Source organism: Coffea eugenioides, chromosome 8 (assembly GCF_003713205.1).
Source record: "Coffea eugenioides isolate CCC68of chromosome 8, Ceug_1.0, whole genome shotgun sequence".
NCBI lineage: Eukaryota > Viridiplantae > Streptophyta > Magnoliopsida > Gentianales > Rubiaceae > Coffea > Coffea eugenioides.
In genome coordinates, this window is record NC_040042.1 from 45,916,735 (window position 1) to 45,941,672 (window position 24,938).

General features: G+C 36.3%; 5 protein-coding genes and 1 non-coding gene across 6 annotated transcripts; 3 read left to right on the forward strand and 3 right to left on the reverse strand.

Moving 5' to 3' along the window:
• Positions 1 to 1,069: 1,069 nt before the first annotated feature.
• On the forward strand, positions 1,070 to 5,320 carry LOC113779907. The gene is made up of 11 exons (XM_027325689.1): positions 1,070 to 1,309; positions 1,500 to 1,584; positions 1,801 to 1,877; positions 1,974 to 2,001; positions 2,092 to 2,185; positions 2,277 to 2,343; positions 2,868 to 2,979; positions 4,061 to 4,245; positions 4,452 to 4,679; positions 4,751 to 4,867; positions 4,996 to 5,320. Exons 1-11 carry the CDS (start codon positions 1,232 to 1,234, stop codon positions 5,059 to 5,061), a joined length of 1,137 nt encoding a protein of 378 aa, XP_027181490.1. The 5' UTR covers positions 1,070 to 1,231; the 3' UTR covers positions 5,062 to 5,320.
• A 394-nt stretch (positions 5,321 to 5,714) lies between these two features.
• On the reverse strand, positions 5,715 to 8,403 carry LOC113781568 (meiotic recombination protein SPO11-2). The gene is made up of 11 exons (XM_027327523.1): positions 8,326 to 8,403; positions 8,135 to 8,218; positions 7,844 to 7,973; positions 7,611 to 7,748; positions 7,406 to 7,494; positions 6,947 to 7,075; positions 6,775 to 6,869; positions 6,622 to 6,684; positions 6,462 to 6,538; positions 6,233 to 6,363; positions 5,715 to 6,154 (listed from the first exon to the last, which is right to left on the reverse strand). The coding sequence occupies exons 1-11, from the start codon at positions 8,401 to 8,403 to the stop codon at positions 6,020 to 6,022; spliced, it is 1,149 nt and encodes a 382-aa protein (XP_027183324.1). The 3' UTR covers positions 5,715 to 6,019.
• Positions 8,404 to 14,766: 6,363 nt separating this feature from the next.
• Positions 14,767 to 16,508, forward strand: LOC113781669 (probable WRKY transcription factor 27). The gene is made up of 3 exons (XM_027327641.1): positions 14,767 to 15,036; positions 15,151 to 15,264; positions 15,958 to 16,508. The coding sequence occupies exons 1-3, from the start codon at positions 14,807 to 14,809 to the stop codon at positions 16,475 to 16,477; spliced, it is 864 nt and encodes a 287-aa protein (XP_027183442.1). The 5' UTR covers positions 14,767 to 14,806; the 3' UTR covers positions 16,478 to 16,508.
• An 872-nt stretch (positions 16,509 to 17,380) lies between these two features.
• On the reverse strand, positions 17,381 to 20,164 carry LOC113780904 (endoglucanase-like). The gene is made up of 8 exons (XM_027326687.1): positions 19,946 to 20,164; positions 19,268 to 19,480; positions 18,976 to 19,176; positions 18,536 to 18,613; positions 18,300 to 18,452; positions 18,066 to 18,174; positions 17,829 to 17,995; positions 17,381 to 17,731 (listed from the first exon to the last, which is right to left on the reverse strand). Exons 1-8 carry the CDS (start codon positions 20,162 to 20,164, stop codon positions 17,381 to 17,383), a joined length of 1,491 nt encoding a protein of 496 aa, XP_027182488.1.
• A 424-nt stretch (positions 20,165 to 20,588) lies between these two features.
• LOC113781841 lies at positions 20,589 to 20,691 on the reverse strand. Its single transcript, XR_003469742.1, has one exon. It is a non-coding gene; the product is annotated as a U6 spliceosomal RNA (small nuclear RNA).
• Positions 20,692 to 23,222: 2,531 nt separating this feature from the next.
• Positions 23,223 to 23,984, forward strand: LOC113780905 (probable WRKY transcription factor 43). Its single transcript, XM_027326688.1, has 2 exons — positions 23,223 to 23,620; positions 23,807 to 23,984. Exons 1-2 carry the CDS (start codon positions 23,223 to 23,225, stop codon positions 23,982 to 23,984), a joined length of 576 nt encoding a protein of 191 aa, XP_027182489.1.
• Positions 23,985 to 24,938: the final 954 nt, after the last annotated feature.

The window sequence follows — 24,938 nt, forward strand, 5'->3', positions numbered from 1 at the left end:
TGAAGTTTGTATCCTTACATCAAAATCTTTCATTGAAAATTAGCAGTAGATGAGTTGGTGCATAATGTTTCAAAAGTAAATTTCGAATTTGGTGAAACTATCAAATTTCAACCAAAAACCAAGATGTGATGATGAGAATAGAAAAAACTGATCCCTACTCAAAACCATCAACTTAAAATATGTCAATCAGAGGGAAGAAAGCATATATATACTTAAAATTTGTCCTCATTTCGTAATTTTTTCCATTGGACGAATAAACACAAGACAAAAGATCTGCAAATAAACTCATCAAACCCTTCCGGCTGAAGAGAAGGCAATAAGATAAAAGAAGCCAAAGGACCAAAAGCTAATCAATCAGAGAGATTAAGGGAAGGGAGATGCCGAAACGTTAGATCTGACGGCGTAAAAGTTTTGAACGTGTCAATTGGTAAATTTCCATTTTTCTGCTGCATTGTCCATTTTGGTAAAATAAAATTGACAAGATGTTAAGATGGCCCCCCATATTTCTGAAAATTTTCTGTTCAGTCCTTGAGGTTTAAAAATTAAAAAGTTTATCCCTCATCCGGCAACTATGCTACATTAGTCACAGCTCACAAAACCCCACTCCATTCATATTTTCAAAGATAAAACTCCATTGGAGCTAGTAGTTGCATTTGGCTTGATTTATTATGCAATGAGCGGAGTTAATTTTAATATTTTCGACAAGAAAGATGTGTTGTTTGATTTCTATTTTATATTTATTCAAATAAATGTAATAGTTAAAGAAAGATAATTTAATTATATCATTAACATATTTTTCAATAATTTGTTAATTTTACATATATCACATCAAAAAATAGTTATAATATTTTTTTTAAAAAAAATTATTTCAAATAATCTACTATCCAAACACGTTTTGCTGGCATTATAACTTAAATCCAACGGTTTAAATATATTAAGGACCAAATTTCTTTCATTTTAAGTGCAAGGGACTACAACATTAGTTTAGGAAATATGAGGGATCTCTTTATCAATTTTGCCAAAATGGCAAAGGAAAATTCTGGCATTCGGTTTCGAGTTTCCAGGGTTTTCGGCCTTGAGCTGCCTACGCTCCAAAACCCTCCTCCTTTCCTTAACCCCTCTTCCCCACTGTCTCTCCCTTTCTGAAAGGCATATCAACCATTGCATAGGAGAGAGGGGAAGAGAGGAAACTTTGCTTTATATCCAATCCAATTTGTAGATAGTGTAAGCCATGTCGGCACCCGAAGCTCCGGTTAATTATGTCGGTGTCGCCCGATCCTCCGCTGCCTTCCGCCTCATGAAGCAGATGGTATTGAATCTTCCTCTTTCTGGACTACGGTTACGAATTTATGCATATATAGATACTTATCAACGTGTATTGAATCGGATTACACAATTCCGATTTACTTGTTTCATTTGCCATTTTTAATGGATTTCTATTTTGGGGGTCTTAGAGTTGTAAAGCAGAAGTTTAAATCTTAATAAACGAATGTTGTTAGGGATGGGAAGAAGGAGAAGGCTTGGGCAAAGATAAACAAGGGATCAAAGGATACATCAGGGTTAAGAACAAGCAAGATACTGCGGGTTTGTATCTTTTTTTTTCCCCTTATTCTCCCAATTATTGCTAATCTCATTCTACCTATTTGCTTTTTATTGTTTGCTAGGCAATTGATGTTGCCAAGAAATCCTTCTGTTTTGCACTTGAGCTGGGTTTCCATCTGGAAATATATACTAAATGAAGCCCAAATAGAGTTTGGAGCATTTTTAACTACGTACTATTTAACTTTGTGAATTTGATAGGTATTGGAACTGAGAAGCCAAATAACTGGGCATTTGATACCACTCAGTTCGATAACATCCTCAAAAAATTAAAAGTGGTAATTTTGGGACCTTTTCTCGAACTTATCTTTTTTCTTAGTTTTGATTTCATATGATCATTTTTCCGCTAATCTTATTCTTAATTGACGTGGCAGCAAGCAGCTAATGTCATGAAGGACGAAGGTATGACCAAAGTACAGTAATTCACAGTCATATTTAATCATGACACAATAATAGTAGTGATCTTAGGAGTCTTTTGGGTGGACATAACAGGTGAAGGAGAAGATGGGGCAGAAGCAGATGCAATTTCCAAGAGCTCCAGTGACAATCAGGATAAAGAAGTGAAGGTTACTCGGCCTCAGGGAAGGTAAATACATTGTAGCTGATTATAAACTGAAATGTTAGGTTGTGAATTTTTTGCAGTAGAGTAATCTTTTGTTCATTTCTACTACTGTTAGATACAAGAAAAGAGAGAGGGGGAAGCATGTTCAAGCCTATTCTTCTCAGGATCTTGAAGGAATCCTTGTAAGTAGTACATCCTCTGTATGGTACCGTCAGGTTATCCATGGTGGTGTTTCCTTATATTTGGTTGGTATGAGACTATTTTCTATATACATTAATCTTACGTTGCTTTTTCTCTTTGATAGTTTTACAATCGCTTTATACAAACTCCTGCACATTTGGTTCTCATTTTTTATAAATGAACTTTGTGTATAAGCCGGAGGTGATTATCATGTCTGCTGCCAGACTGGCATTGTTCATTTTGAGCATTTTACTCTGCTCCATCTCTTGGGGATGATAGAACTTTTATTGCTCCTGATGAAAAATACTTTACTTCAATGCTAACTGAGAAGTGTGTGTTTCTGATGAACCTTGATGTGGTCTCTTTCCTTTGATTGTATTATTAAGTTAAATTTGTTGTATGCTACATTCTCTTAGTCTTTGATTTTGAACTTGATGGTTGATACGCTAGGTGTCCAGTGTTTCTGTTTCATCTTCAAATTTATGTGGCTTGCATTGCCAGTTCATTTTGCTTGCTTGCTTTGTAGGTCAAAAGGGCAGTTTCTCCTATTCCACATATAGAGGAGGATGTAGCTAACTCAGAGGAGGATGTGGCTAACTTAGTGGAGAATGTGGAGAGCCACATACCGGATAGTGAAGGTAATGCTCGATCCACATTATAGATCTTGAGAGTTACCATTATCGTAAACCTTGATGTTTGTCACATTACAATTGTGTAAGTGCATGCTTTTGGCTGATGGCTGATGCAGTTAGAACTTTTAATGCTCCAGACTACCATGTGCTGAATGAACTGACTGCCTTCTTGCTCTGCTGTTATCTGAACTTTTCTATGCTGTATGAATTAGATTATGCAGCTTTTCTGCAGTTTGTAAATGAGCTAGATCTGACATATGCATATGGGTCCAAGCAGATCCTTGATCTTTCTGATATGCTATATCGAACTAGCATATAGAATTTAGATTTTTGGAGTAATTTTTAAATGCTGAAGTTTTGCAGTAGCTCTGCTCAATGCGATGAAAAATATTCCGCAATGAGGAGACGTAGGTTTTGGTTTTTTGCTGGTTTCTGGGCCACATGCTAATTTGCAAGTCATTGGTTTGCAGTTTCGATTAGTATGATGGAATATTCTTGGTTATCTCTCTGCATTAACTGGGTCTAAAGGCAGGGGATATAGATAAGGATCTTCATTTTAACTGCATGAGTTGACTTCTGTCTTCTGGGATTTGCTTTATCAATTTGCTTGACTAGTAGTTTGGTTTTGATAACTTCTTCTAATCATATTAAAGAAGCACACTCAACTGGCCCACTTTTATAAGCACACATGTGCTGTCTGCTTAAATTTAAAGTAAAAAATAATTGATTTTTCTAGAGAAGTGAGTGTCATAGAAAAAGTCAATCTTATTTATGAAGACATAGTTGTAAATATTTATTTGCTTCAGCAAATGGTAACACTTGTAAATTTTTGACGTTAATAACTTCTGCAGATTGGATATTCATATTTGAATGTTTGCTTGGTAAATGTCATAATGTATTTCCTGTTTTCATTTTGGTTTTCATTAGTGCATTTTTTAGCACCTTTGGCTGCTAAACGGTGTTTTACCCGTCACTGCATTATTATTGTATATCTGATCATTATCATCTGAGGAACTGTCCAGTACAGATGAAAACTGTTTCAATTCTCAGCATAAGCTCTTCAGTGAACAAACTACTGTCTATGCAGGGAAAGCAGATCAACATTACCAAGTAGTTTCACCCGAATGGTGGGGTTTCAAAAGAGGATTTGTTTCTGGTGGTTTTCTTGGAGCTGAAGCTCGGAGAAGGAAGGCCATAGAAAGAACTCAGAATGGTGATCAAAGGACTGCATTCCATGAAGAGGATCAAGAAAATCTTTATAAACTCGTCCAAGTATGTGTTAATTTTATTAATCAAATAAAGAATTTGCCTTCTTTTGCCAGGTAAATGTTAATGTATCATGCTTTTTGCAATATCCTTGAAGCTCTAAATAGAAAGTAGCTGGCTGTTGATATATTGATTACATGTCTATAAGCGAATAATAGACATTCTTTGTAGGGAAACCAGGAAGTTACTAAGTTTGACGTCCTTCACTGCAGAATAAAGCTACAACTGGGAAGCAAGGGCTTGGTATGAAAGACCGAACAAAGAAAATTGCTGGCTGCTACTTCCAGGGAAAAAAGACTTCATTTGACGACAGTGATGGTGAGGAATCCACAGAATCCCGTTCTTCTCCAAAAAGAAAACATGATGAATTATCAGAGGTGGCAAATGATTGTAATTCAAATGTGAAGCTGAAAAAGTTATGCAGACAACTTATCAAGCAGGTCTATCTCCCAACAAGGCAAACTGATCCAAGATTCTTCTTGTTCTCTTGCTAATTGATTTCCTGTTGCAGGCACCTGGACAGTCATTGAAGCTGAAGCAACTTAAAGTTCTTATTGATGAGCACTCATCAGACGTTTTCTCTAACTTCTCTTCTAAGAAAGAAGCACTTGCTTTTTTAAAACGCAAGGTATGACTAATGTGGCACTTTTTTGATGAATCATTGTTAGCTTACTTGCTAATTGGTTTCGTTGTGTTTCTAGTCAGATTTGTATTGTCCGTTTTAAGTTGACGTTAACATTTTGTTTGTTGCTGCAGCTTCAAGGCAGTGACAAATTAGTTGTTGAGGGAAAAAGAGTATCTCTATCTGTGAAGAAATGGTGAAAAGTTAGTTTTGACCCGATTTCAGATGCATGTAACGTTATGTACATTGCTGCTGAGACTAGTTGGATGGTAGGAACATTTTGCAAGTGGTTCCTCATTTATTTTTAATTTTTTTTGTACACCTCTTTTTAGTCCTTAATTTCAGCTGCCACATAATATGGAGTTTAGTTTTTTAGGCATACAATTGATGGCTGGGAGATAATTGCATTTTTTCTAGTTATATGAAAATTGATCCGATTGTTTACTGCTTCTGTTGGAACGTAGTTCTAGCCACATTATCTACGCCTACAGAGGTTTATTTAGCACTATAAACATTATCCTATTGTCTGCGGGGTGAACTGTTGGCGTTTGCTTGAAGCAAACATCTTTGGCTACTTTAAAAGGTCTGTTAATGTTGTTTAGATGCCAAGAATTTGCAGCTACGAAACTGGGTTTCATAATCTAGTGGAGAATGGAATGCGTGCTCTGGTATGAACGCATTTGGGATCTTCTTTTTGCTAGAACGTCTTAGAAGTTTGCATGATAGATTGGAGACTTCAGCAGCCAATAGGAGCAAAAAAGAGCGAAAATTATTTGCATGCTACAAATTTAGCTTCATAAACTCTTCTGTTTTAAAAAAAAAAAATTATGTGAATATACAAAATGAGTGGTGACTGGTGAGTTTCATGCCATATTAGTAAACTAGTATACTATGAAAGGGAGTGTATGAAGCTAAAATTGGGCATAAATCCCAAAGAAATGGAAAAAAGACATAGTCGAAGAAATGGAAAAAAGACATAGTCGAGTTCCTACATGCGGTATTGCTGTGGATGCTACGAATAGAAGGCCATCGTAGCCGACCCAGCGGGATAATGGATAATGCGCTGGCAAGAAAATGGGAATCACCGGTGTTTTGTTCCCAAGAATGCAGCTCTTTTTGGCTAAATTCGAATGCATAAAAGCTTGATAGTCTACTATACTAGATGTAATTGGCTTGCACAATTTTGGTTGCCAAGTACTTTCCCAAAAATTCATATCCATGAAAGTACAGAGCTTCAATTTCTGCTCTCCGGCCACTTTCAACCATCGTAGCCAACTCTTCTTTGTAGCTATCCTGCAAAGACAATGCACCGAGGCATTAACCTCAATAGTGAAACCATGTACAGGATCTGCATTTTGTCAGGAAATTCACCTGCAATACATCTGAGGACAACAAGCTTTTGGCAATTTGAAGATCCTTAGGCTTCAAATTGATTAAAGATTCTTCAGGGACAAGTTGACTTATGTCGTCCATTCTCATGCCTAGCCACTTCACGTTGCAAGCTGATATAAAGGAGATAGAGAAAGGCATAAATAAATTGGATTCCAGCACCACCCAAAGTGCATTTGGTGCAATGCAATCATCTGTGTAGATAAATTACCATATCTGTAAGCCTCCAGGCCCATTCCTATGCTTCCGAATTTGTAGGTGCACAGTATTGCTAATCCCGCAGGATTCCTTGCAAAATTTGATTGAGCAAGTTCTTAGGTGATTAGTGACAAAAAATGCAATGATGTGTAATAATGCTAAGTAAGCGATACCAGTCAACGAGCCCTAAGATTGGCATTTCAGGAAATGCTCGACTCATTCGATGCAGAAAGAACCTGCTTGACAATCAGAATGTGAAGGTGACGTCCAACGCACTTCAATTTAAATCAAAAGAACTCACTTGAAAAATTGTTAGATTTAGCTACCTTGTAGCAATATCTGGATATCCTTTGGCTGTAATGAGAATGCTCGGAATATGATTGAATACACAGTCCTCAGCCAGCCTCTGGAATATAGCATGCTGAAAAACTGCAGCTCTGTCAACAGCTGATTGGAGGAAATAGGCTGAAGTAATCATAAACAGAAGTAAGAAAAAACCTTCTCCACTACAATAATATAACGAGCATCCGTCTTCATGATCAATTTCTCTAACAAATTCAGGTCCCCTGAAATAGCATAACCAGAAGATCCACAAGTAGAGCAATCCACTGCTTCCTTGTTTGGCTCCTGCTCAGTGAAGCAAGGGAAATATATACAGTAGTCATCACTGAGTGGATAGAACTGTCTTAACACTTGACAACGGATACATGAAATAATTCCACTGAAATTCAACCAAGATGGAAAGTACGAAAGGCAACATTCAACAAATGATAAGTACTATGAAGCGACACGGGCCAACAATGCAAGAAATCCCAATTTGTAAATAATAAAAGGCATGACACTACTGAGGATTGAAGGGGGCAAAAGATAAAAAAAAAAAAAAAAAAAAGGGGGCTATTGTTATGCATTACTTTCCAATTATCTAAGGTTAAAAGCAAGAGTTGACAAGAAGTGTGCCTGCAGCAATAGGCGGCCAGCAACCGCTCCTCTGCCAGATGCCATAATCCCAAGGCTGAAACGACTGCATCGAAGCAATGCCACTAAATCTGTTTGGCAACAAGTCCCAAACATTATATTTTAACCCAGATAAATTATAGATGAAGTGCTGCAGACATTAACAATAATAACATTTCAAAGATACAAAATGCAATTTAAGATTGACCTTGGATAGTCCCGTTGACCTGCAATTGAGAAGGGAAATAATCTGGTGAATCGCAAAGCAACTTGTAGAATAACTCTCTCTGAGTCACTCTTTTCTCCTGAAGCAGTATCTGGTAACACATCTTCATCACCATCCACACTTCATTCCAAAAATTCCAAAACTATAAGAACTCTTATTTATTTTTTTTTTGAAGAAAATGTAAAAACAAGAGATCATTGCATTTAAATAGTTACCTCTGACGAAGGATTTGGCAGTATTTTCTCTCATCAAAGACCGCTTGCAAAAGGATTGAGATAAGAAAATCCAGGATACATCCGTTAACAATCCACGACTCACTCTGCTATTGCTCGACTTTCTACTAATCTGTTTAAATTTTTCCGCGAATTAACTATAATGAGATACTGATAAAAGATTTCTTCCTTCTTCTTCTTCTTTTTCATTTGAATGTCTAATTCCGTACAATTAATTTGTAATTTTTCATAATGTAATGTCATGAAATATGGAAACAGAACATGAGATCAAACCAGAGGAAGATCGGAGATTTCAGGAGTCGGAGCGTTCAGAACTTTTATGAAATTGAGGACTGCAACTTCAATTCTAGCTCGAACCTGAAACAAAACCAACAAAAAAGAAAAAATAAGGAATTAATGTCAATATACGTCGTAAAGAAACACATATAAGCTAAGAGTGTAGATGTGATTTATGCAATGGATACCTCCGGGGGAGAGAGAATATCGGCGTAGCAGAGGCTTTGATCGGAGAAGAAAATGGAGGATTTACAGAGCTCTTCCATTTGTTTGATGATTTCAAATTTGGGGATTCTGCGCGCGCAAATGGGTGATTTGTACTATAGCGTGTTTAGGCGGAGTGGGCCACTGGACGCAGAAGAAATTGGATCAAATTAGGAGTTAGGACCCAAGGTGATCTGAAAAGGTTACAACGCCAGCTGTGGACTGAGCCCAAATACACCTTTGTCTTCTTTTTTTCTCTCTTTTGAAAGAGTATATTATTATATAGATTTTTTAAAACTTTTTTTTTTCAGTAAGAAAGAGGTGGGATTAGAAAGACGAGAAGGAAAAAAAAGAGAAATTGGAATCGAGGATCTCTCGTTCCTAAAATTTTAATTTTAGCCATTAAACCAAAGTTTTCTCGGCTACTATATAAATCATTGTTACACAACAATGCTCATCTAACAAAAAATATGTTATTTACATGAACTAGAAATGACAAAATATGTTTGTGTATATATCTATTAGTAATATGTTTGTGTATATATCTATTAGTATTTTGTCTATAAATTTCAGGGACAAGACTCATGATCCTGTAGTCATACTTTTGTAGCGTTATAATTATGTAGATTTTTTTTTCCATCGTAATATTGTTGAACTGATATTTACTTGTAATTTTACAGAAAAATTTGTAAAGGCCAAATCTTTTTAGTGTCAGGGTTCTATTACTTTGCCATTCTCCATGCGGATTGTGATAAAGATAGAATCAAGGCAATGAAGGAGAAAACGGAGCAAGCGGGTGAGACCGTATACATATCTAGTAGGGGTGTATTCGAGCCGAGTCGAGCTCGAGTACCGCTATACTCGAGCTCGACTCGGCTATAATATAATTATACTCGAGCTCGAGCTCGAGCTCGATCGAGTCGGAGAATCACAGCTCGAGCTCGAGCTCGATCGAGTCCTTAAAAAGCTCGAGCTCGACTCGATAAGGGTACTCACCGGTAATTTCTCAAAATTTATTTACCTATATTAGTAATTTTATATATAATTTTTTTTATTTTTTTATGTGATACTCGATAGAGCTCGTCGAGCTCTCGAGTATTAAATTTCTGAGCTCGAGCTCGACTCGATAGCTCTAACGAGCAGCTCGAGATCGAGCTCGAGCTCGATGAAGCGAGTTCGAGCTCGAGCTTCTGATCGAGTACATATCGAGCTCGAGTCGAGTAGCTTGAATCAGCTCCACCCCATATGTACATAGGGCAATAAAAATTTTTGGCAGCACTCAATAAAGGTGATGGTTTTGACCAGGGAAAAAAATGTATATAGATAGATGACGGGAAAGTATGGGATAATTGCAGAAATCTCTCCTGAGGTTTCTGACATTTGCACTGACCTTCCCTGTAGTTTGAAAAATTACACTGACCTCCCCTGAGATTACTAATCCTTTGCAAATTCAGTCCAAACGATTAAATATTGTTTTAGGGAGTGAAATTAGAATTTTTTTACCAAATTTGTCCTTTGTACTACATGTCCAATGAATGACAAAGTACTACAAATCAATTAACAATTAATAAACTTTAAGGAGTATAGTTTATAGGCAAATACATATTACATATTTAAAGTACAGGCTCTTTATGGGTATTTTATTTTCAAACATCTAATTTAATACAAATATTTACACTCAAATACAGATTTATATTTACTTTCAAATATTTAATTTTTGTTAAATACAAAAACTACTAATCTCTCTTTCGTAAAAATATTAATATAACACTTTTTTAATTTTAATTACAAACATTTATGTATTTAACATAAATTAAATGATTCAGAATAAAATGCCCATAAAGAGCCAATACTTTACTCATGTAATAGATGAAAGCCATAAAGAATTAATACTTTATGGGCCATTTCTTTTTTTTAATATTTAATTTATATTAAATAAATAACCTACCGATTTCTTTTTTGCAAAAATATTACTGTAACACTTTTTGAATTTTACTTACAAATATTGATATATTTGTCATAAATTAAATATTTGAAAGTAAAATACCCGTAAAAAGTCTGTACTTTAAATGAGTAATGCGTGTTTGCCCATAAAGAGCCGGTAACTATTTAAAGTACCGATTCTTTACGGGTATTTTACTTTCAAATATTTAATTTAATAAAAATATTTACGCACAAATACAGATTTGTATTTACTTTCAAATATTTAATTTTTGTTATATACAAAACCTATCAATTTCTCTTCCGTAAAAATATTAATATAACACTTTTTCAATTTTAGTTACAAACATTTATATATTTAACATAAATTAAATGAATAAAATACACATAAAGAGCGAATACTTTACTCATGTAATGGATGAAAATCATAAAAAATTAATACTTTATGGGTCATTTCTTTTTTTTAAAAAATATTTAATTTATATTAAATAAATAACCTACCGATTTCCTTTTTGCAAGAATATTACTGTAACACTTTTTGAATTTTACTTACAAATATTGATATATTTATCACAAATTAAATGTTTGAAAGTAAAATACCCGTAAAGAGCCGGTATTTTAAATGAGTAATGCGTGTTTGCTCATAAATTATACTCCTTAAAGTTTATTAATTGTTAATTGATTTATAGTACTTTGTCATTCATTGGATATGTAGCACAAAGGGCAAATCTGGCACAAAATTCTAATTTCACTTCCTAAAATAATATTTTAATTGTTTGGACTAAATTTACAAAGGATTAGTAACCTCAGGGGAGGTCAGTGTAATTTTTTAAATCACAGGGGAGATCAGTGCAAATGTCAGAAACCTCAGGGGAGGTTTCTGCAATTATCCCGGAAAGTATTTACTACGGAAATGTCGCAACTGAAATTTTCTTCTGAAGTAGGGAGCGAGGGGCCTCTAACCCACCAACTCAAAATCCATGGTTCCTTTCTTTCTTCTTTTCCCCCCTCTTTTCTGGACTAGACTTCCCCGCATGCATGGGTCAACAAAATGCATATCCGACTATTCAATTCGTCACTAAAATGGAATATGAGTGCCGTACGAGAAACTTTAACCGATAGACACGGGTTGAAGAAATGACGGTATAATTTCCCAAGTCTCCACTCCAATCCCTTAAACATCTTCCCTTTCTTTTCTTTTGGTCACAGAACCCATCATAATTTAGGGTGCGTTTGATAAAACTGAAATATGAAATTTGAAGTCTAAATTCATCGAGCTTTTGAATTGTTATATACTAAATCTGATACTTTTAAGTGTATATTCAATTAAGTGGTGATAAGTATAACTTATCACTTATTTTTTGAAACAAATTTTATGTAAAAAATTCAGTATCATTCAATTAATTTAGATATTCTATTTTTTATTATCAAACGCATCTAAATATATTAAGATATGAACCTATTAATTTTTAATTTTAAATACTGAATCGGGTTGTCAAACAATTAATATAGTCCCTGATAGGTTACTATACAAAAGGTGGCTTTGACCTTTTCTGCTAACCTAACATTGACCTTTGAATAATAAATAATTAACTACCTCCTAAACTCACAAGTATATATATTCGGCAACTACGTAAGCGTTCAATAATTTGATTGCCATTGTAATAATTCCTGTATTGAATAATAATTTATCTGATACCACTTAGTCAAATTTCTTATAATATTTAATGCCTGTTTAATTTGACAAGACAATATGAAATCAAGGTCCATTCGAGCATATTCAGGTAGCATTAATCACCATATCACGTGCTGCTGCCTCAAGTTATAAGATACTCCCTCCGTCCCATTTTCTTAGTCTTGGTTTTTTTTTCACACAGATTAAGAAAGTGTAATTAATTTGGTTGGAAACATAAATTTAGATTAATAATTTCCTAAAATACCCTTATGCTAATGCATTTATCTATGTATTGGAAAAGCTCAATGCATTTAATATAGTGGGTTAGTATTTAATGACAATGTATTAATAACAAGTTATTTAATAAGGGTATTTTAGGCAACTTGAAAGATTACTACATTCCTTAATGGGAAAATGGACTACAATTTGGGACAGACGAAAAAGGAAAACAAGACTAAGAAAACGGGACGGAGGGAGTAGTAATTTATTTAGTTCGGCTCTTTCATCTAAGAAAGAAAAAATCTTTTTTCTGTTTTAATAGTTCTAAACGACAAAAATTATATGAATTGAAAGTCCAATTCAGACCGACATGTCTCGAAATAAATGCTTTATATAAAAAGAAACTAAAGTTGTTGATTTTTTTTTTTTTTTTTAAAAAGTAAACGAAAGCATGCCTCGGCCTTGGGCCTTGATCAAAAAGTCTACACTCGGTGAAGGATTAAAAAGTACGTACTTTACTTTAGTAGTGTAAAATTTTGAACATGGAAGACCGACTTGATGCGAAGCAGCATGGCTAGATATTAGCAAACAACGCGGTTTTGGAATGATCTTTTTAGAATGGCTAGCCAAGTTCGCCCTTTGGCCATTCAGTCCCCACATCCAAAACCAGTAGCTATCAACATCTTTGGGAGCCCCCTATGGCCTATACGGCTCTATCATACATGCATGGAAATTTTTTTTATTTTTTATTTTTTTTGGTTGGTCATATAAGTAGTTACTACATGTATAGATATGTAGAGTAGGGGCATGGTGATAGTGGATTAATAAGGCCAAAGGAGAAGAATGGAGAAGGGGGTTGTGGACTGTGAAGTGAGGAAAGGATAATAGCAAATCACAATATATACAAACATGCATAATTGGACGACGAAGACGGTGATGGTCCCAAAAAGTCCATTCCCCCCTTCTAGTTCCCGGTATTTCAGGTAACGCCATATTCTTCCCACTACTGGGAGTCATTTTTTCAAAGTGGATCATTTTCAGCCCCAGTTGAGGAGTCGGTCGTGGCATTGCCAGTCACCCGTGCTGCTGGTCTGGTCAGCTTAGCGAGTGAGAATACATATGCAAGTTGCAAGCATGCAGTATTAATGTCAAATCCTTTCACAATAGTGGTTTGGGATCTTGTTTATGCACAGGGACGTTGCCTTCAAACTGTCCCATTTCCATCATCAACAATTTGCATATTCAGGTTGATCTGTATATGTGTGTATGTATGTATGTGTATATTGCTAGGCCAAATTTGGTTTGGAATCATAAATTCATTAATTTGCTGTAATTTTAATGTTTCGTGCAAAATTTACTTTGATATGTCACTAAAATCATTGAAGACCCAATCCAGAATCATGCACCATTAACATGTGTTAATGTGATTCTCTGATGATTTCATTGACACAGTGCATTTTAGAGACAAGCCATGATTTGTAGCTTTTAATTTCCTTTCTATATTAACCGAAAAAAATAAAAAGAATTGGGTACATGTGAAGTTGTTGATGTAGATTTAACATTATGTATGTTAGAGACAAAATGTACATACAAATTGAATATGTACCCCAAAAAAAAAATATCTTAGGCTCTACTTGGGTTTCTGTTTTTCCAAATATTAGTTATTCAAATATAATGCTATAATTACATACCCTAAAAATATTTTAAATACTTCTCAAATACACCTAACAAATGTACAAAAAATTAACTTAAAAAAAAATCTCGCCGCCACCTGTCATTCTCCACTTTTCCTCTCTCCCCCACCACAACCACTCATCACTTCCTACTCCTCTTCCCTCCTCTACCCATCTTGGGATAATCTTTATTTTTTTTTTCAAAAAAAAAAAAGACACCCTAAAAATTTTAAAAACACCCCAAAATATATAATGCAATTTTTAAATACAATGTCACAATAAAATTTTTAAAAAATATCTTGCAAAACACTTGATTTATACGCAGCCTAATGTTTTGGCACCCTTCTTGCTGACATAAGCGTGATGTGAATATAATATAATGAAGCTACTTTTGTTAGTGTACAATTATACATTTATCATTTCTAATCTAGTCCTGTTAGCCAGGTCAGCAATGAGAACTAAATGGAGCTGGAACTTAATTAGAATGGACAATGAGATACAGCCTGTTCTTTTGGTTCCCCCCTTTGACATTTTAACAAGGTCAACCCCATACAACGACTGATTCTTCGTATGTGTGCGTGTGAAATATGAACTACAAAGGTAGGATCCTTAGTCCTTAGCGCTATAAAAATACAACACACTTCAGTTTCCTCTTTTAATATCCATCCCCATAAGCGAAGTCAGCGCCACCAATCTGCTTCTCGGTTTCTTTCTGAGCATAACACACAACTAGCAATAAACTAAGTAGTTCAGATAATTATGATGGCAGACTTTGGGAGCTTGGAAGATTGGGGTTTGCAAGCCATAGTTAGAGGATCTACCGGTTATTATTGCAATACTTCTGCGACTGGCAGCAGTACCGAGCATCTAACTTCTTGTTATGGTCTATTGGACACCCCGAAAGATGAACATCATGATCTCCTTCTCAGTTTTCCTGGTCCTTTCGAGACTGCAGCCATGTTAACCGATGAATTGCAAGATCTTTACAAGCCATTCTACACCGTTTCGCATTCTTCACCTGCACAAAATAGCCCAGTAGGCCCAACTACTCCTTCTGATTCCGTTTCTGTCTGCAAAGAAACGAAAGAAGAACCTGAAGAAGTTCATCAGCAGAAAGTAAAGGTTCACGGGGACCAACCTCCTGCTGCTACTGCAACCTCTACCTACATGCCAAAATACAAGAGAAGGTTAGTAAATACTAGTAGCTTGTTCATTCTGGATAGCCATGAGTATTCGTTAACTCCTTGCTCGATTGATTATGCTGATTGACTTGTGACATCATGTTTCGTTGGTTTTATCAGGAAGAATCAGCAAAAAAGAGTTGTGCTCCAATCAACAGCCAAAGATCTCTCTTCTGATAAGTGGGCTTGGCGCAAATACGGGCAGAAACCAATTAAAGGCTCTCCCTACCCAAGGTATAATTTCTCCCTGTAGCAAATGTCAACTTAATATCTAGCCGGAGATGCATATGCTTTCAGGGTAGGCAATTGCAACCCCCAACCCCCCTCAAGTTTTAGAATTTTATATAAAAGGCTTAAAACTTTGCAATATTTTCAGTGTTTCATCTTATTGGCCCCTTCTCCATCCATTTTGTAAAAGCACATTGACCCTTTCAAATTAATATACAAAGTTCACACCTTTATATTAATTTTCTTTTTAAAATATATAAAATTCTCTCATCTATGTGAAAATTTTGTAAAAATCACTTGGCTTATGTATCACTTTATAGCTTTTAAACTTAATCAAAAGTGTGATTTCATGGTAAACACAAGGATATACAATAGTCCATGAAGATGAATCTTAATTCCATTACAATTTTTTAAGTTGATAATTGCCACTCTAGCAATAGGATCCTAATTCTACCATCGTATGCAGCATCTAATTTTCATTGCCGTGTAAGTGTAAAAGTAATTTGTATGAAGACGTGTTATACAAATACACGTACATGATGACATCTAGCTAATATCTCTTTTCCATGAATCTATAGATACATACCTATCTCTTGATTCTTTTCAGCTTTTGAGTTTTTGATTTTATGGGTTTTATTTCATACACATTGAACTTAGCTATGACTAAACTACATACTATTTTGATGTTGAAATGAATAGGAGCTACTATAGGTGTAGCAGCTCAAAAGGATGTATAGCTAGGAAGCAAGTCGAACAAAGCTGCACGGATCCGAGTATATTTGTCATAACCTACACGGCGGAGCACAATCATAGCCAGCCAACCCGCAAGAATGCTCTTGCTGGTACCGTCAGGCACAAGTTTTCTACTACAAAGACCCCTACCGGTAGCAACTCGAAAGCAGCCAAAAAAGGAAATTCCGGGGGATGTTCTCCAAACCCCGGTTTAGTTTTGTCCTCGCCAGAAACCCGTTTGCTTGCAGACGAAGAAGAATCTCAGGAAAGAAATATAGAAAGAGAGATCAAGGATGAAAATGATGGGCAAATAGTTGATGTGAAGCCTGATAACGGAGTTTTAATCCCAGAAGTTATGTTTGATGATGACTTCTTTTCGGGCATATGCGACTGGAATGCATTTATGTCAGAATTGGGTGATGGCCGTCGTTTAGCCGAAACCGTTTCCTCTGACTCTGACCTTCTACAGCCAATCATACCAGTATAATTACTCTGTTGGGGAAATCAGATACTACTATTTAAATGTTTTTTTTCATTTTGTAAAGAGAAAAATACTTAGTAGTAGTGTAACTGATATCATCTATACGCCAAAAAAAAAAAAAAAAAAGTGTAGCGCAATAAGTTGGTAGCTTGTAATAAATTGCTTTTTTCGTCTGGATTTTTTTTTCTCTGGGGGCTTTCGTGTATGTATTAACACTGTAGTAAAGTAAGTTTTAATGTGTAAATATTTTCTGGTACAACGATTTGTAGTCTTTTCTGGATTCTGTCTGGAGATCACTTCAAATCCAGGCATTGGCATATTAAAGAAAAGCAGCTCCAAAGGAAAAAAAAAAAAAGAAGCAACGCCAGAAACACCACGCTCGTTCAACAGCTGGCAAGTTTCGGGTGGTCGTTGGAGTAATTTACGAGGTAATCCACAAGTTACTCAATGACTATAATATAATAAAGCTTGCGGTTGATCATTTCATAGATTTCAATTATGAAATTGTTTTACCAAATTTGCGAGAGAAAATTTTGAGTTCCTGCCGGGGCATGTCGTAGCTCTAGTCTGGAACTACATGCCTAACATATATAAGATGATGAAAATAACTCTCCCTCTCCGGTCAAATTCCATTTTGACCCTTATGTTTACTATTTAATTAAATTTACTCCCTTATACTTCACGTTAAGCACATTTGACCCCTCACGTTCGAGAGAGAGAGAGAGAGTTTTGAATTTATGTCCTTTGTATCTGATACAATAAGTTCTAAAAAAAATTTTGTTTGAAGTACGCAAGTTGTATATATAGTACTTAAACTTTATTAAGCATGAAGCCTTTTTTTTTTGTGATAATGATTAAGAATGGAGCCTTTGATCCCGTCATTGTGGCTGTAATTAATGCTAGTATATATTACATGACTTGCAAACACTCTTCCTTGATCTGGCCAAGCAAAGCAGCGACTGATCCCACAAAAGCAGCATTCATGTAAGTTGTTGGCTCCAAATGCGAGTAGTCTGATCTCAAGTCGTTAAACTGGTCGTTGGAATTGGGGCCGCCAACAATAGCTCCCTCATGAATGTTTGGATTTGGTTTGCTGGAGGAGTACCATGTTGAGGAGCCATCGTTGCATCCCACCTCGGCTGGTAGAACATGAATGGAAGGGATGGATGCACCTCTATGATGCAACTGCGTTGGATATTTGCTGCCGAAGCCAACCATGTATGACATCTTGAGGGGATTGTTTCCAAGAATGTAATCAATCTGCAAAAAGTAAATACCATATTAAACCTGTCCGAATTAACAAGATGAGTATATGACATGATTTGGTTGTGAAATGAAAAGGAAATTTACAGCTTACCTGTGACTTTGCAAATGCTTGGATTTTGGCAGGGGAGAAAATCACAGAACCACATTGGACTCCCTCAGAACCAGCTGCGGAAAGGATGTTGGAGTAATAAAGGAGTACCATGGTAGCACCCGTAGCATATTGCAAATTGCTACTGTCTCTCGTGTAAAGAAGACCGCCTGCGTAATCATGGTCAAGGAAATTATGCAATTAATAATAAAGGGCAACTTAATCAAATCAAAGCAGTACCTGGGGTTGTCTTAATCTGTACAGAGCTGCTCCCTGGCATCAATGCGCATACGAAGGAATCAGCACCACTCTTAAAATTCGCCAAACTTGTCTTCCCCAAGAAAAAGTCCTGGAATTTTGATCCAAAATATTGTACCATAAACATAAAATTCCTTTTTATTCCCCTTTAAAGTTAATCTCTTAATTAAACAATGAGGGATACATCGACAAATATAAAGGTTGTTTTGGTAATACCTTTGCGAGCAACGTCTGAACTCCAGGAAATTTGTTGTCCCAACTGAACTCCGAGACTGCCTGACTCCAACCTTGATTGCTAGATACGTAGTTCAGATAGTAATTTTCTCCACTAGCCTTGTACAGCCAAGCAGCAGCCCACAACAGCTCATCCTTAGAGAATTACGATAGCATTATTGATCACTTATTCAGTATCTCATCGTTATGATAATTAGGACTACTTCGCTAATAATTACCTGATACCCCGAGTAAGAGCAGTAGAAAGGGCAGGAACTTTTGTAAGATCCTCGATAGTTGTCAGCAAGCTGAAATAACTGGGGAGAGAAAAAAAACAAATCGAGAAGAATGACCAATATTAGATCATGTCAACTTCTTCGACTAGTAGCATTAGAAAAGTATGCAATGCATTCGTGACATATATACGAGATGCTCCATGGACATGTGGCTCGTTTCTAAGGGGAAAAAGAAATCATCGAATATCTATCACACAATTCCTACCGCTATATATTGAAAAATTTATCAGTTAGTGATTAGCCTAATTGTATTAACACGTTTATTTAGCGTCCGATTAGATCAAGTTAAAATAATTAATTCCTGTGTCAAGGTAGTCAGTTCTGAGTTAGACTGGCTGGAAAGGAAGCCAAGAATCTGTCTCAGAAGATTAGGCGATGCTTACAAGTTTTGACCGGCTTAGCAGCTGAGCGGAATATTCCGGTTGAGACTCTTTAAAGACAATTGAAGCAGCAGCAAGGGCAGCAGCAGCCTCGGCAGCTACCTCAGTTCCAGGAGAAGTAGGCGTAATCTTGTAAAGGGTTCGAGGAATATCCATGTCTTCTGGGCGTTCCCAACATTGATGATCTCTACTTGCATCTCCCACCTATATATACATATAGCATATCAAATCACCATCGTGGATGCATCCATTAATATATATGTTATACGTATAAAACGTGGCATGAGATTCTGACCTGAGTATAAAGCGTGGTCGCTGAAGTATGCGCTTTTAGTATGAAATCGGTGCCCCAGCGGATTGCCCGGCAGAGGTAGTCAAGCTGGTTGGCGGAAGATATTTCATCTTGGTGTTCAATAGCGGCCCAACTTAGTAAGGTGACGGAAAATGCCATTGGCCATCCAAACTTGACATTGTCACCCGCGTCATAGTACCCTCCTGCCAAGTCCACCTGATCAAATGATCAAGTACATTTTTACGAGTACAAGTTAGTGATCTTCCATAAATCAAGAAATTAAGACAGAACAGAACATGGACGATCAAGTGAAGAAGCACTAACCAAAAATCTAACCAGTACTAAATTATAGTGCGACTTCAAGTTACGCCACCTTACTTCTAACATGCGGAACAATAATTTATTTACCACATGCTTCACAAATGATTTTGTAGTCCTATTTTTTGGGACTTGGGAGTTGAATGGTATTGCTTTCGAGGCATTAATTCACGCTGCCAAAATGATAATAAGGCAAACATCTTACCTATCATTCAGGTTATATATATATATATGCAGGCATGCAGGTACGGATATGCTCAGCTTAATTATATATATGAGACTTCAGTTTAATGCAACTGCAAGGTGGAAGGGTTATATATATGAGAAAAAAATTAATGGTATACAAGTACGTGTGTTTCATACATTTTCAAGCTTGCCATCCGAGAGTGCGGAGTCCCCTCTCCAGTTGACTCGTTGGTCTGGTGGTAATTTTCCAGAGCGTTGTCCTTCAAAGAATAAGATGCTCTTGCTCAGTGCATCTTCGTAGTCATAAGTAGAATCAGAGCATAATTCATCTTTCATGGCTTGTGCTTTAAGTGGAGCTACGAAGATGCAGAACCACAACAAAAGACCACAGAGCATAGCACCACAAGACATTTTCTTCATAATCACCTTTTAATTAGTACAGCTAGCTGGTTATTATTACTCTATATTTGGCTGCTTGGTTTAGTTATATATATGGGGGGTATTTATAGAGAAACTTGATGGCAAGCATGGCTTTCTTATCCAGCATGGTGGGTACTCTTAATAGGAGGTAAAACAGCGAATAAGTCACAGGGACAATCAAGAAAGCTACTTTCACCCTAAAATCGCTTAACAGCATGGTGATCGAGCACTAGCTACTAGCTAGCACCTGAGCTTTATATGCCCATGGAATCTCAAATGTTGTCAGCTGTTAAGTATGAGATTGTCCAACCTAGAAATTTCAACTGGAATATGCTTCTAAGTTAAAAAAGTAAGAGATGTAGGTTTGCTGATAGTCTTTAGTAACTAATCTTAAAAATTCATATGCTCTGCCCATTTCTCGATTTGTGCGTGTCATTCTTGCGCAGGGCCATGCTAATCTTCCCTGTATCATTCCAATTTTATCTAACGGATATGCTCAATCCCTTAGCAAGTCTAGCATTGCACATTATGGGTGGAAATTCGGAATGGGGATGGCGTGAGAACTGGGAAATGTGGCATAGAAGTCTTGGCCAGCCATTATCACGAAGATCACCCTATGAGATCGAGACAAGAACCTACATCAAACCCATTCCTTGACCTTTACTACCCTTCCAACCCAGGAAAAAAAAATGGGGAGCAAGTAAAATAAAGAACCCATTCCTTGACATCATTTCTTGGAAACATTTCCACAGGTTACCGTGCTGTATAATTCCACAAGCAATAAACAAGACTCCCGTCAAACAATCTTAACCATTTTCCTTTCCATTTTATGCGTTTATATAAAAAAAAATTTCATAGAAAATTCCCCATACATCACTTTAGTAGTTTAGAAAAAGGATTATTGGTATGACAGGGAAAAATTTCAGCTTATTAACATTTACATGATTATTCATGTTCAACATGCTGTTCCGATTAAATTATAACTGGATTTAGAATGAGTAATTCAATTGTTATGTTTAAGGCCGCATGTGATGCGTAAAGCCTCAAACAGTCCTTTTGCCTCTAATCTAAAACTATGAATGACCAGATTTAATTTGTTAATAAACGCGAAAGCTACATATATATATATAGTAGTGTGGAAGAGTAATTTTCACAAGTAAATATGCATGTTCATGTGTGACATAATTTCATGCATTTGCCCATCATGTCTAGAATTGTTTTTGTTTTCTTCGGGGGGAAAGGGTTGGGTTCTAACAGTAAATGCTTGGCTCTTCTTCTTCCAGCCCAAATGCTAACTTACACGGCAGAATGGGCACATCCAACCATAAAAGAGACCATGCAGTCTGTGCACGCATGTTATAAAAGATTTCGTCTTCATATGATTATGACTAATTGTTGCATGGGGTTTTCACTTCCAGAGGAAGAGACCTAACCTTCATTTGTTGCGGGTAGGAGTGATGATATGTTTTTATGCATAAAAATGGACGCAGCAGATTCTCAACTTCATGTTTCAGCTTATTATAGTTTATTCTCATACAAGAATGGTAACAATATGTGAGTTACCAGGCAAAATAACTGGACCTGTCTCAGAGATTTTGTACGACAGAGCTGAGAGCTGAAACTCAAAGCTCTGCTGAAGACATGGGGGTCAATTACAAGTAGCCCCCTGAACTTGCGCCCACTAACGCTTTGCCTTCCAAATCTGAGAGATGAATGCTTAGTGCTTACCCTTTGGTGGGAATGAGTTCACATCAGACGGAAGTAATCCTAGGGGGCAACCTAATACTCAAAAAGCTAGAAAAAAAGATAGGCATACTAGCTAGAAAACCATCCGCGAAAAAAGAAATATATAAATCCCAAGAACTTGTATGTGCTGCTCCTCTTTCTTCCTCCAAATTAGTTACCATCTAATTAGCTTTTAATTCATGAAGAAATTGGAGGATTTAGAGTGAATCCAGCGATATTCGTTGGTGGCAAGATTTGGAAAGTAAGCAGTTCGATTTTCTAATGCTAAGGGGTGAGTTACTCATAAAGTATTTAAGTAGTGCGATCGACCCTTATTGTGAGAACAATAATAAATATAAGTACACTAGTTAGAGACCGTAGAATTTTGATGATTTCAATGTGTACATTTTTATGTTGTATTTTTCTTATGCAGTGTGTCAATATGATCCTGAAATCTTACTCTTTTGTTACTCTTTTGTTGGTTAATTTTGTTACGGGGGTGCATTTTGGTCACCCAAAATTTGATGAGCATAATGACCACTTAAAATGTATAATATATTATTATCTAGTGTGTAAAATGAATGAATCGAAAGTAAGAGGGCAAATAATTACTGCATCCAAAATTCAATGGGTCAGATAGTAATTAACCCTTAATTTGAAACAACAATTTTCATACCACTAATTTTTTTTTTAAAAAAAAAAAAAAAAGCCTTGACTTGCATACATGCATGAAGGCATCTATTGCGATTTTCTGTCTAATTTTCAATTTGTATAACTATTTTTTCTTTTTTCGGAGTTATGATTCACGGGACTCTGTTCATAAAAAAGACGCAATCATTTTTCCAAACAACCTTCAACGGCTGGAAGATTGGTTTTAACCCCACGAAACTAGAGTAGTTGTTTAACAAAAACACTGTACTTTTTACCTGATTTGAGCCAATCATCTTGCTCGCTTGATTGATTCATTCATTCTAGACGTCCACTCAATTTATCCTATATCCTCAATCTACTCACCGTCCTAGTGCCAAAGCATAAACTCTACATTCTTTCACATTACTGCTAAGAAGAATATATTTTGATCAAGTCTACACCACCTCTTCCAGTAGGGCAGTTGAACAGATGATGGTAGGTAATGTAGTTGGGTTTCTCCAAGGGACAAGCCATGCTCTTCAAAAAGGAAACTCCCTCTCATTGTGTTCATAATACCGTCCAACGCCTGCCTACCTAACACAATCTTCGATCTTGGAACATAAATTCCAAAGAACATTCTTCAGGTCCTCCTCTTGATCCTATAGTGGGCATAGACATCATGTTTATGGAAGAAGGATCGCCGATCGCAGCAGGAAACACTGTCCCATATCTTTTTACCCCCACCCTCTCCTCAACTGCTCCACTGTATCCTCCTTTGCTGATGAACCAATCCATGCAAAGCCCTCAAATTGCTTCAGATATGGACTGGGCTACTATCCTCTCCAGTACTGCCGTTAACTGCGAACAAAAACCAACCTCTCCCTGTTTATCTATGACATCTAGGAACGCCAGGGAAGGAGATAACCTTGATAAAAACAAAGTGAAACCTGGTAAAACCAAAAAATCTGTTCCACCAAGAATTGCCTTTCATACTAGGAGTACTGAGGATATTCTTGACGATGGATACAAGTGGAGAAAATATGGGCAGAAAGCCGTGAAGAATTGTGCCCACCCGAGGTGAGATATCTTCCTACTTCATTATCTCGAGTATTATTTTCTTAGCTGATCATTTTGGTTTCATGAATGCCGAAAATTTATCATTATTTTGTTCCATTCTAAAGTTTCTCAGAACCCAAATAAAGATATTAAGATCATAATTAGCTTTGTTTTTCTGTGCTTGAATTGTGAAATAATGAACTGAAGGAGCTACTACCGCTGCACACATCACACATGCAATGTGAAGAAACAAATCCAGCGACTTTCAAAGGACACAAGCATTGTGGTGACAACGTATGAGGGCATTCACAACCATCCTTGTGAGAAATTAATGGAGACTTTGAGTCCACTTCTGAAGCAACTTCAGTTTCTTTCCAGATTCTGAAGTCTGACCTCGGGCTAGTGTCTAATGGAGCTGACAGCTAAATGTTCATATATGACAAAGTTAAGCGGTATCAGAACACTGCATGTACAGCAAGCTAGTGTTTGTATATTAAGCACTCGTAAAGATCAAGATCACGCAACTTCAAGTTTGTCTTGATTGACCTTAAGCTTCATGAATTTATCCTTTTTTATTTTTTTATTGTTATTTTGGCTTTTATAATTATCATCAACTGCTCTTGCAAACAAGAAGTTCAGTCCACAGCCCAAATCAGCTCGTCAAAGTTTTGCCTTTTAGTCTGTTCAGTGTTTAGTACTTCTTGCAAACCTGAGATGCACCATTCTCAAGTACTACACTAGTTCATATTTTAGTCAGGACTTTTGAGTTGCTTGGGTTCTGAACCGCATTCTCCAAGCAATGAAACTATTACCTGAGATGCACCTTTGACGTACTTGCATAAAAAGAAAAGAAAGATGAAAGCATTGCACCGAGATGTTTTAGTTGTCATCAATGTACCCTATCGACCTTAAAGTATCAATCACATGTGCAAAAGAGAGAGAAAAAAAGAACAATAAGAAAGAAGATAATGGTTGTAATAGTAGTATTAAATCACAAGGTTAGCAGGTTTGTCGCATCTCAGGATGTTTCTACAATACAATATGGATCAACTATTTTACAAAGTTTCTACAACTTAAAAGAGAGAATTTTTCCATCAAAGTTCTACAAGAACTTGTAATCTTCTCGTGTCAATGAATACAAAGAATTCGGAAAGAAAGAAACAGGGGTTTACAAATATGAGTCGTCTGTACAGCCTACAATTCCATACAAAACATTGCCAAAATGACGACAGATAAAAAGTACTATTTAACACGACATTTAAAGACTAGGTAAAGCAAAAATGACCGAAAGAGATAAAAGCACACAACGAGTATAAGCAAGAAATGTATTTGGGGTGGT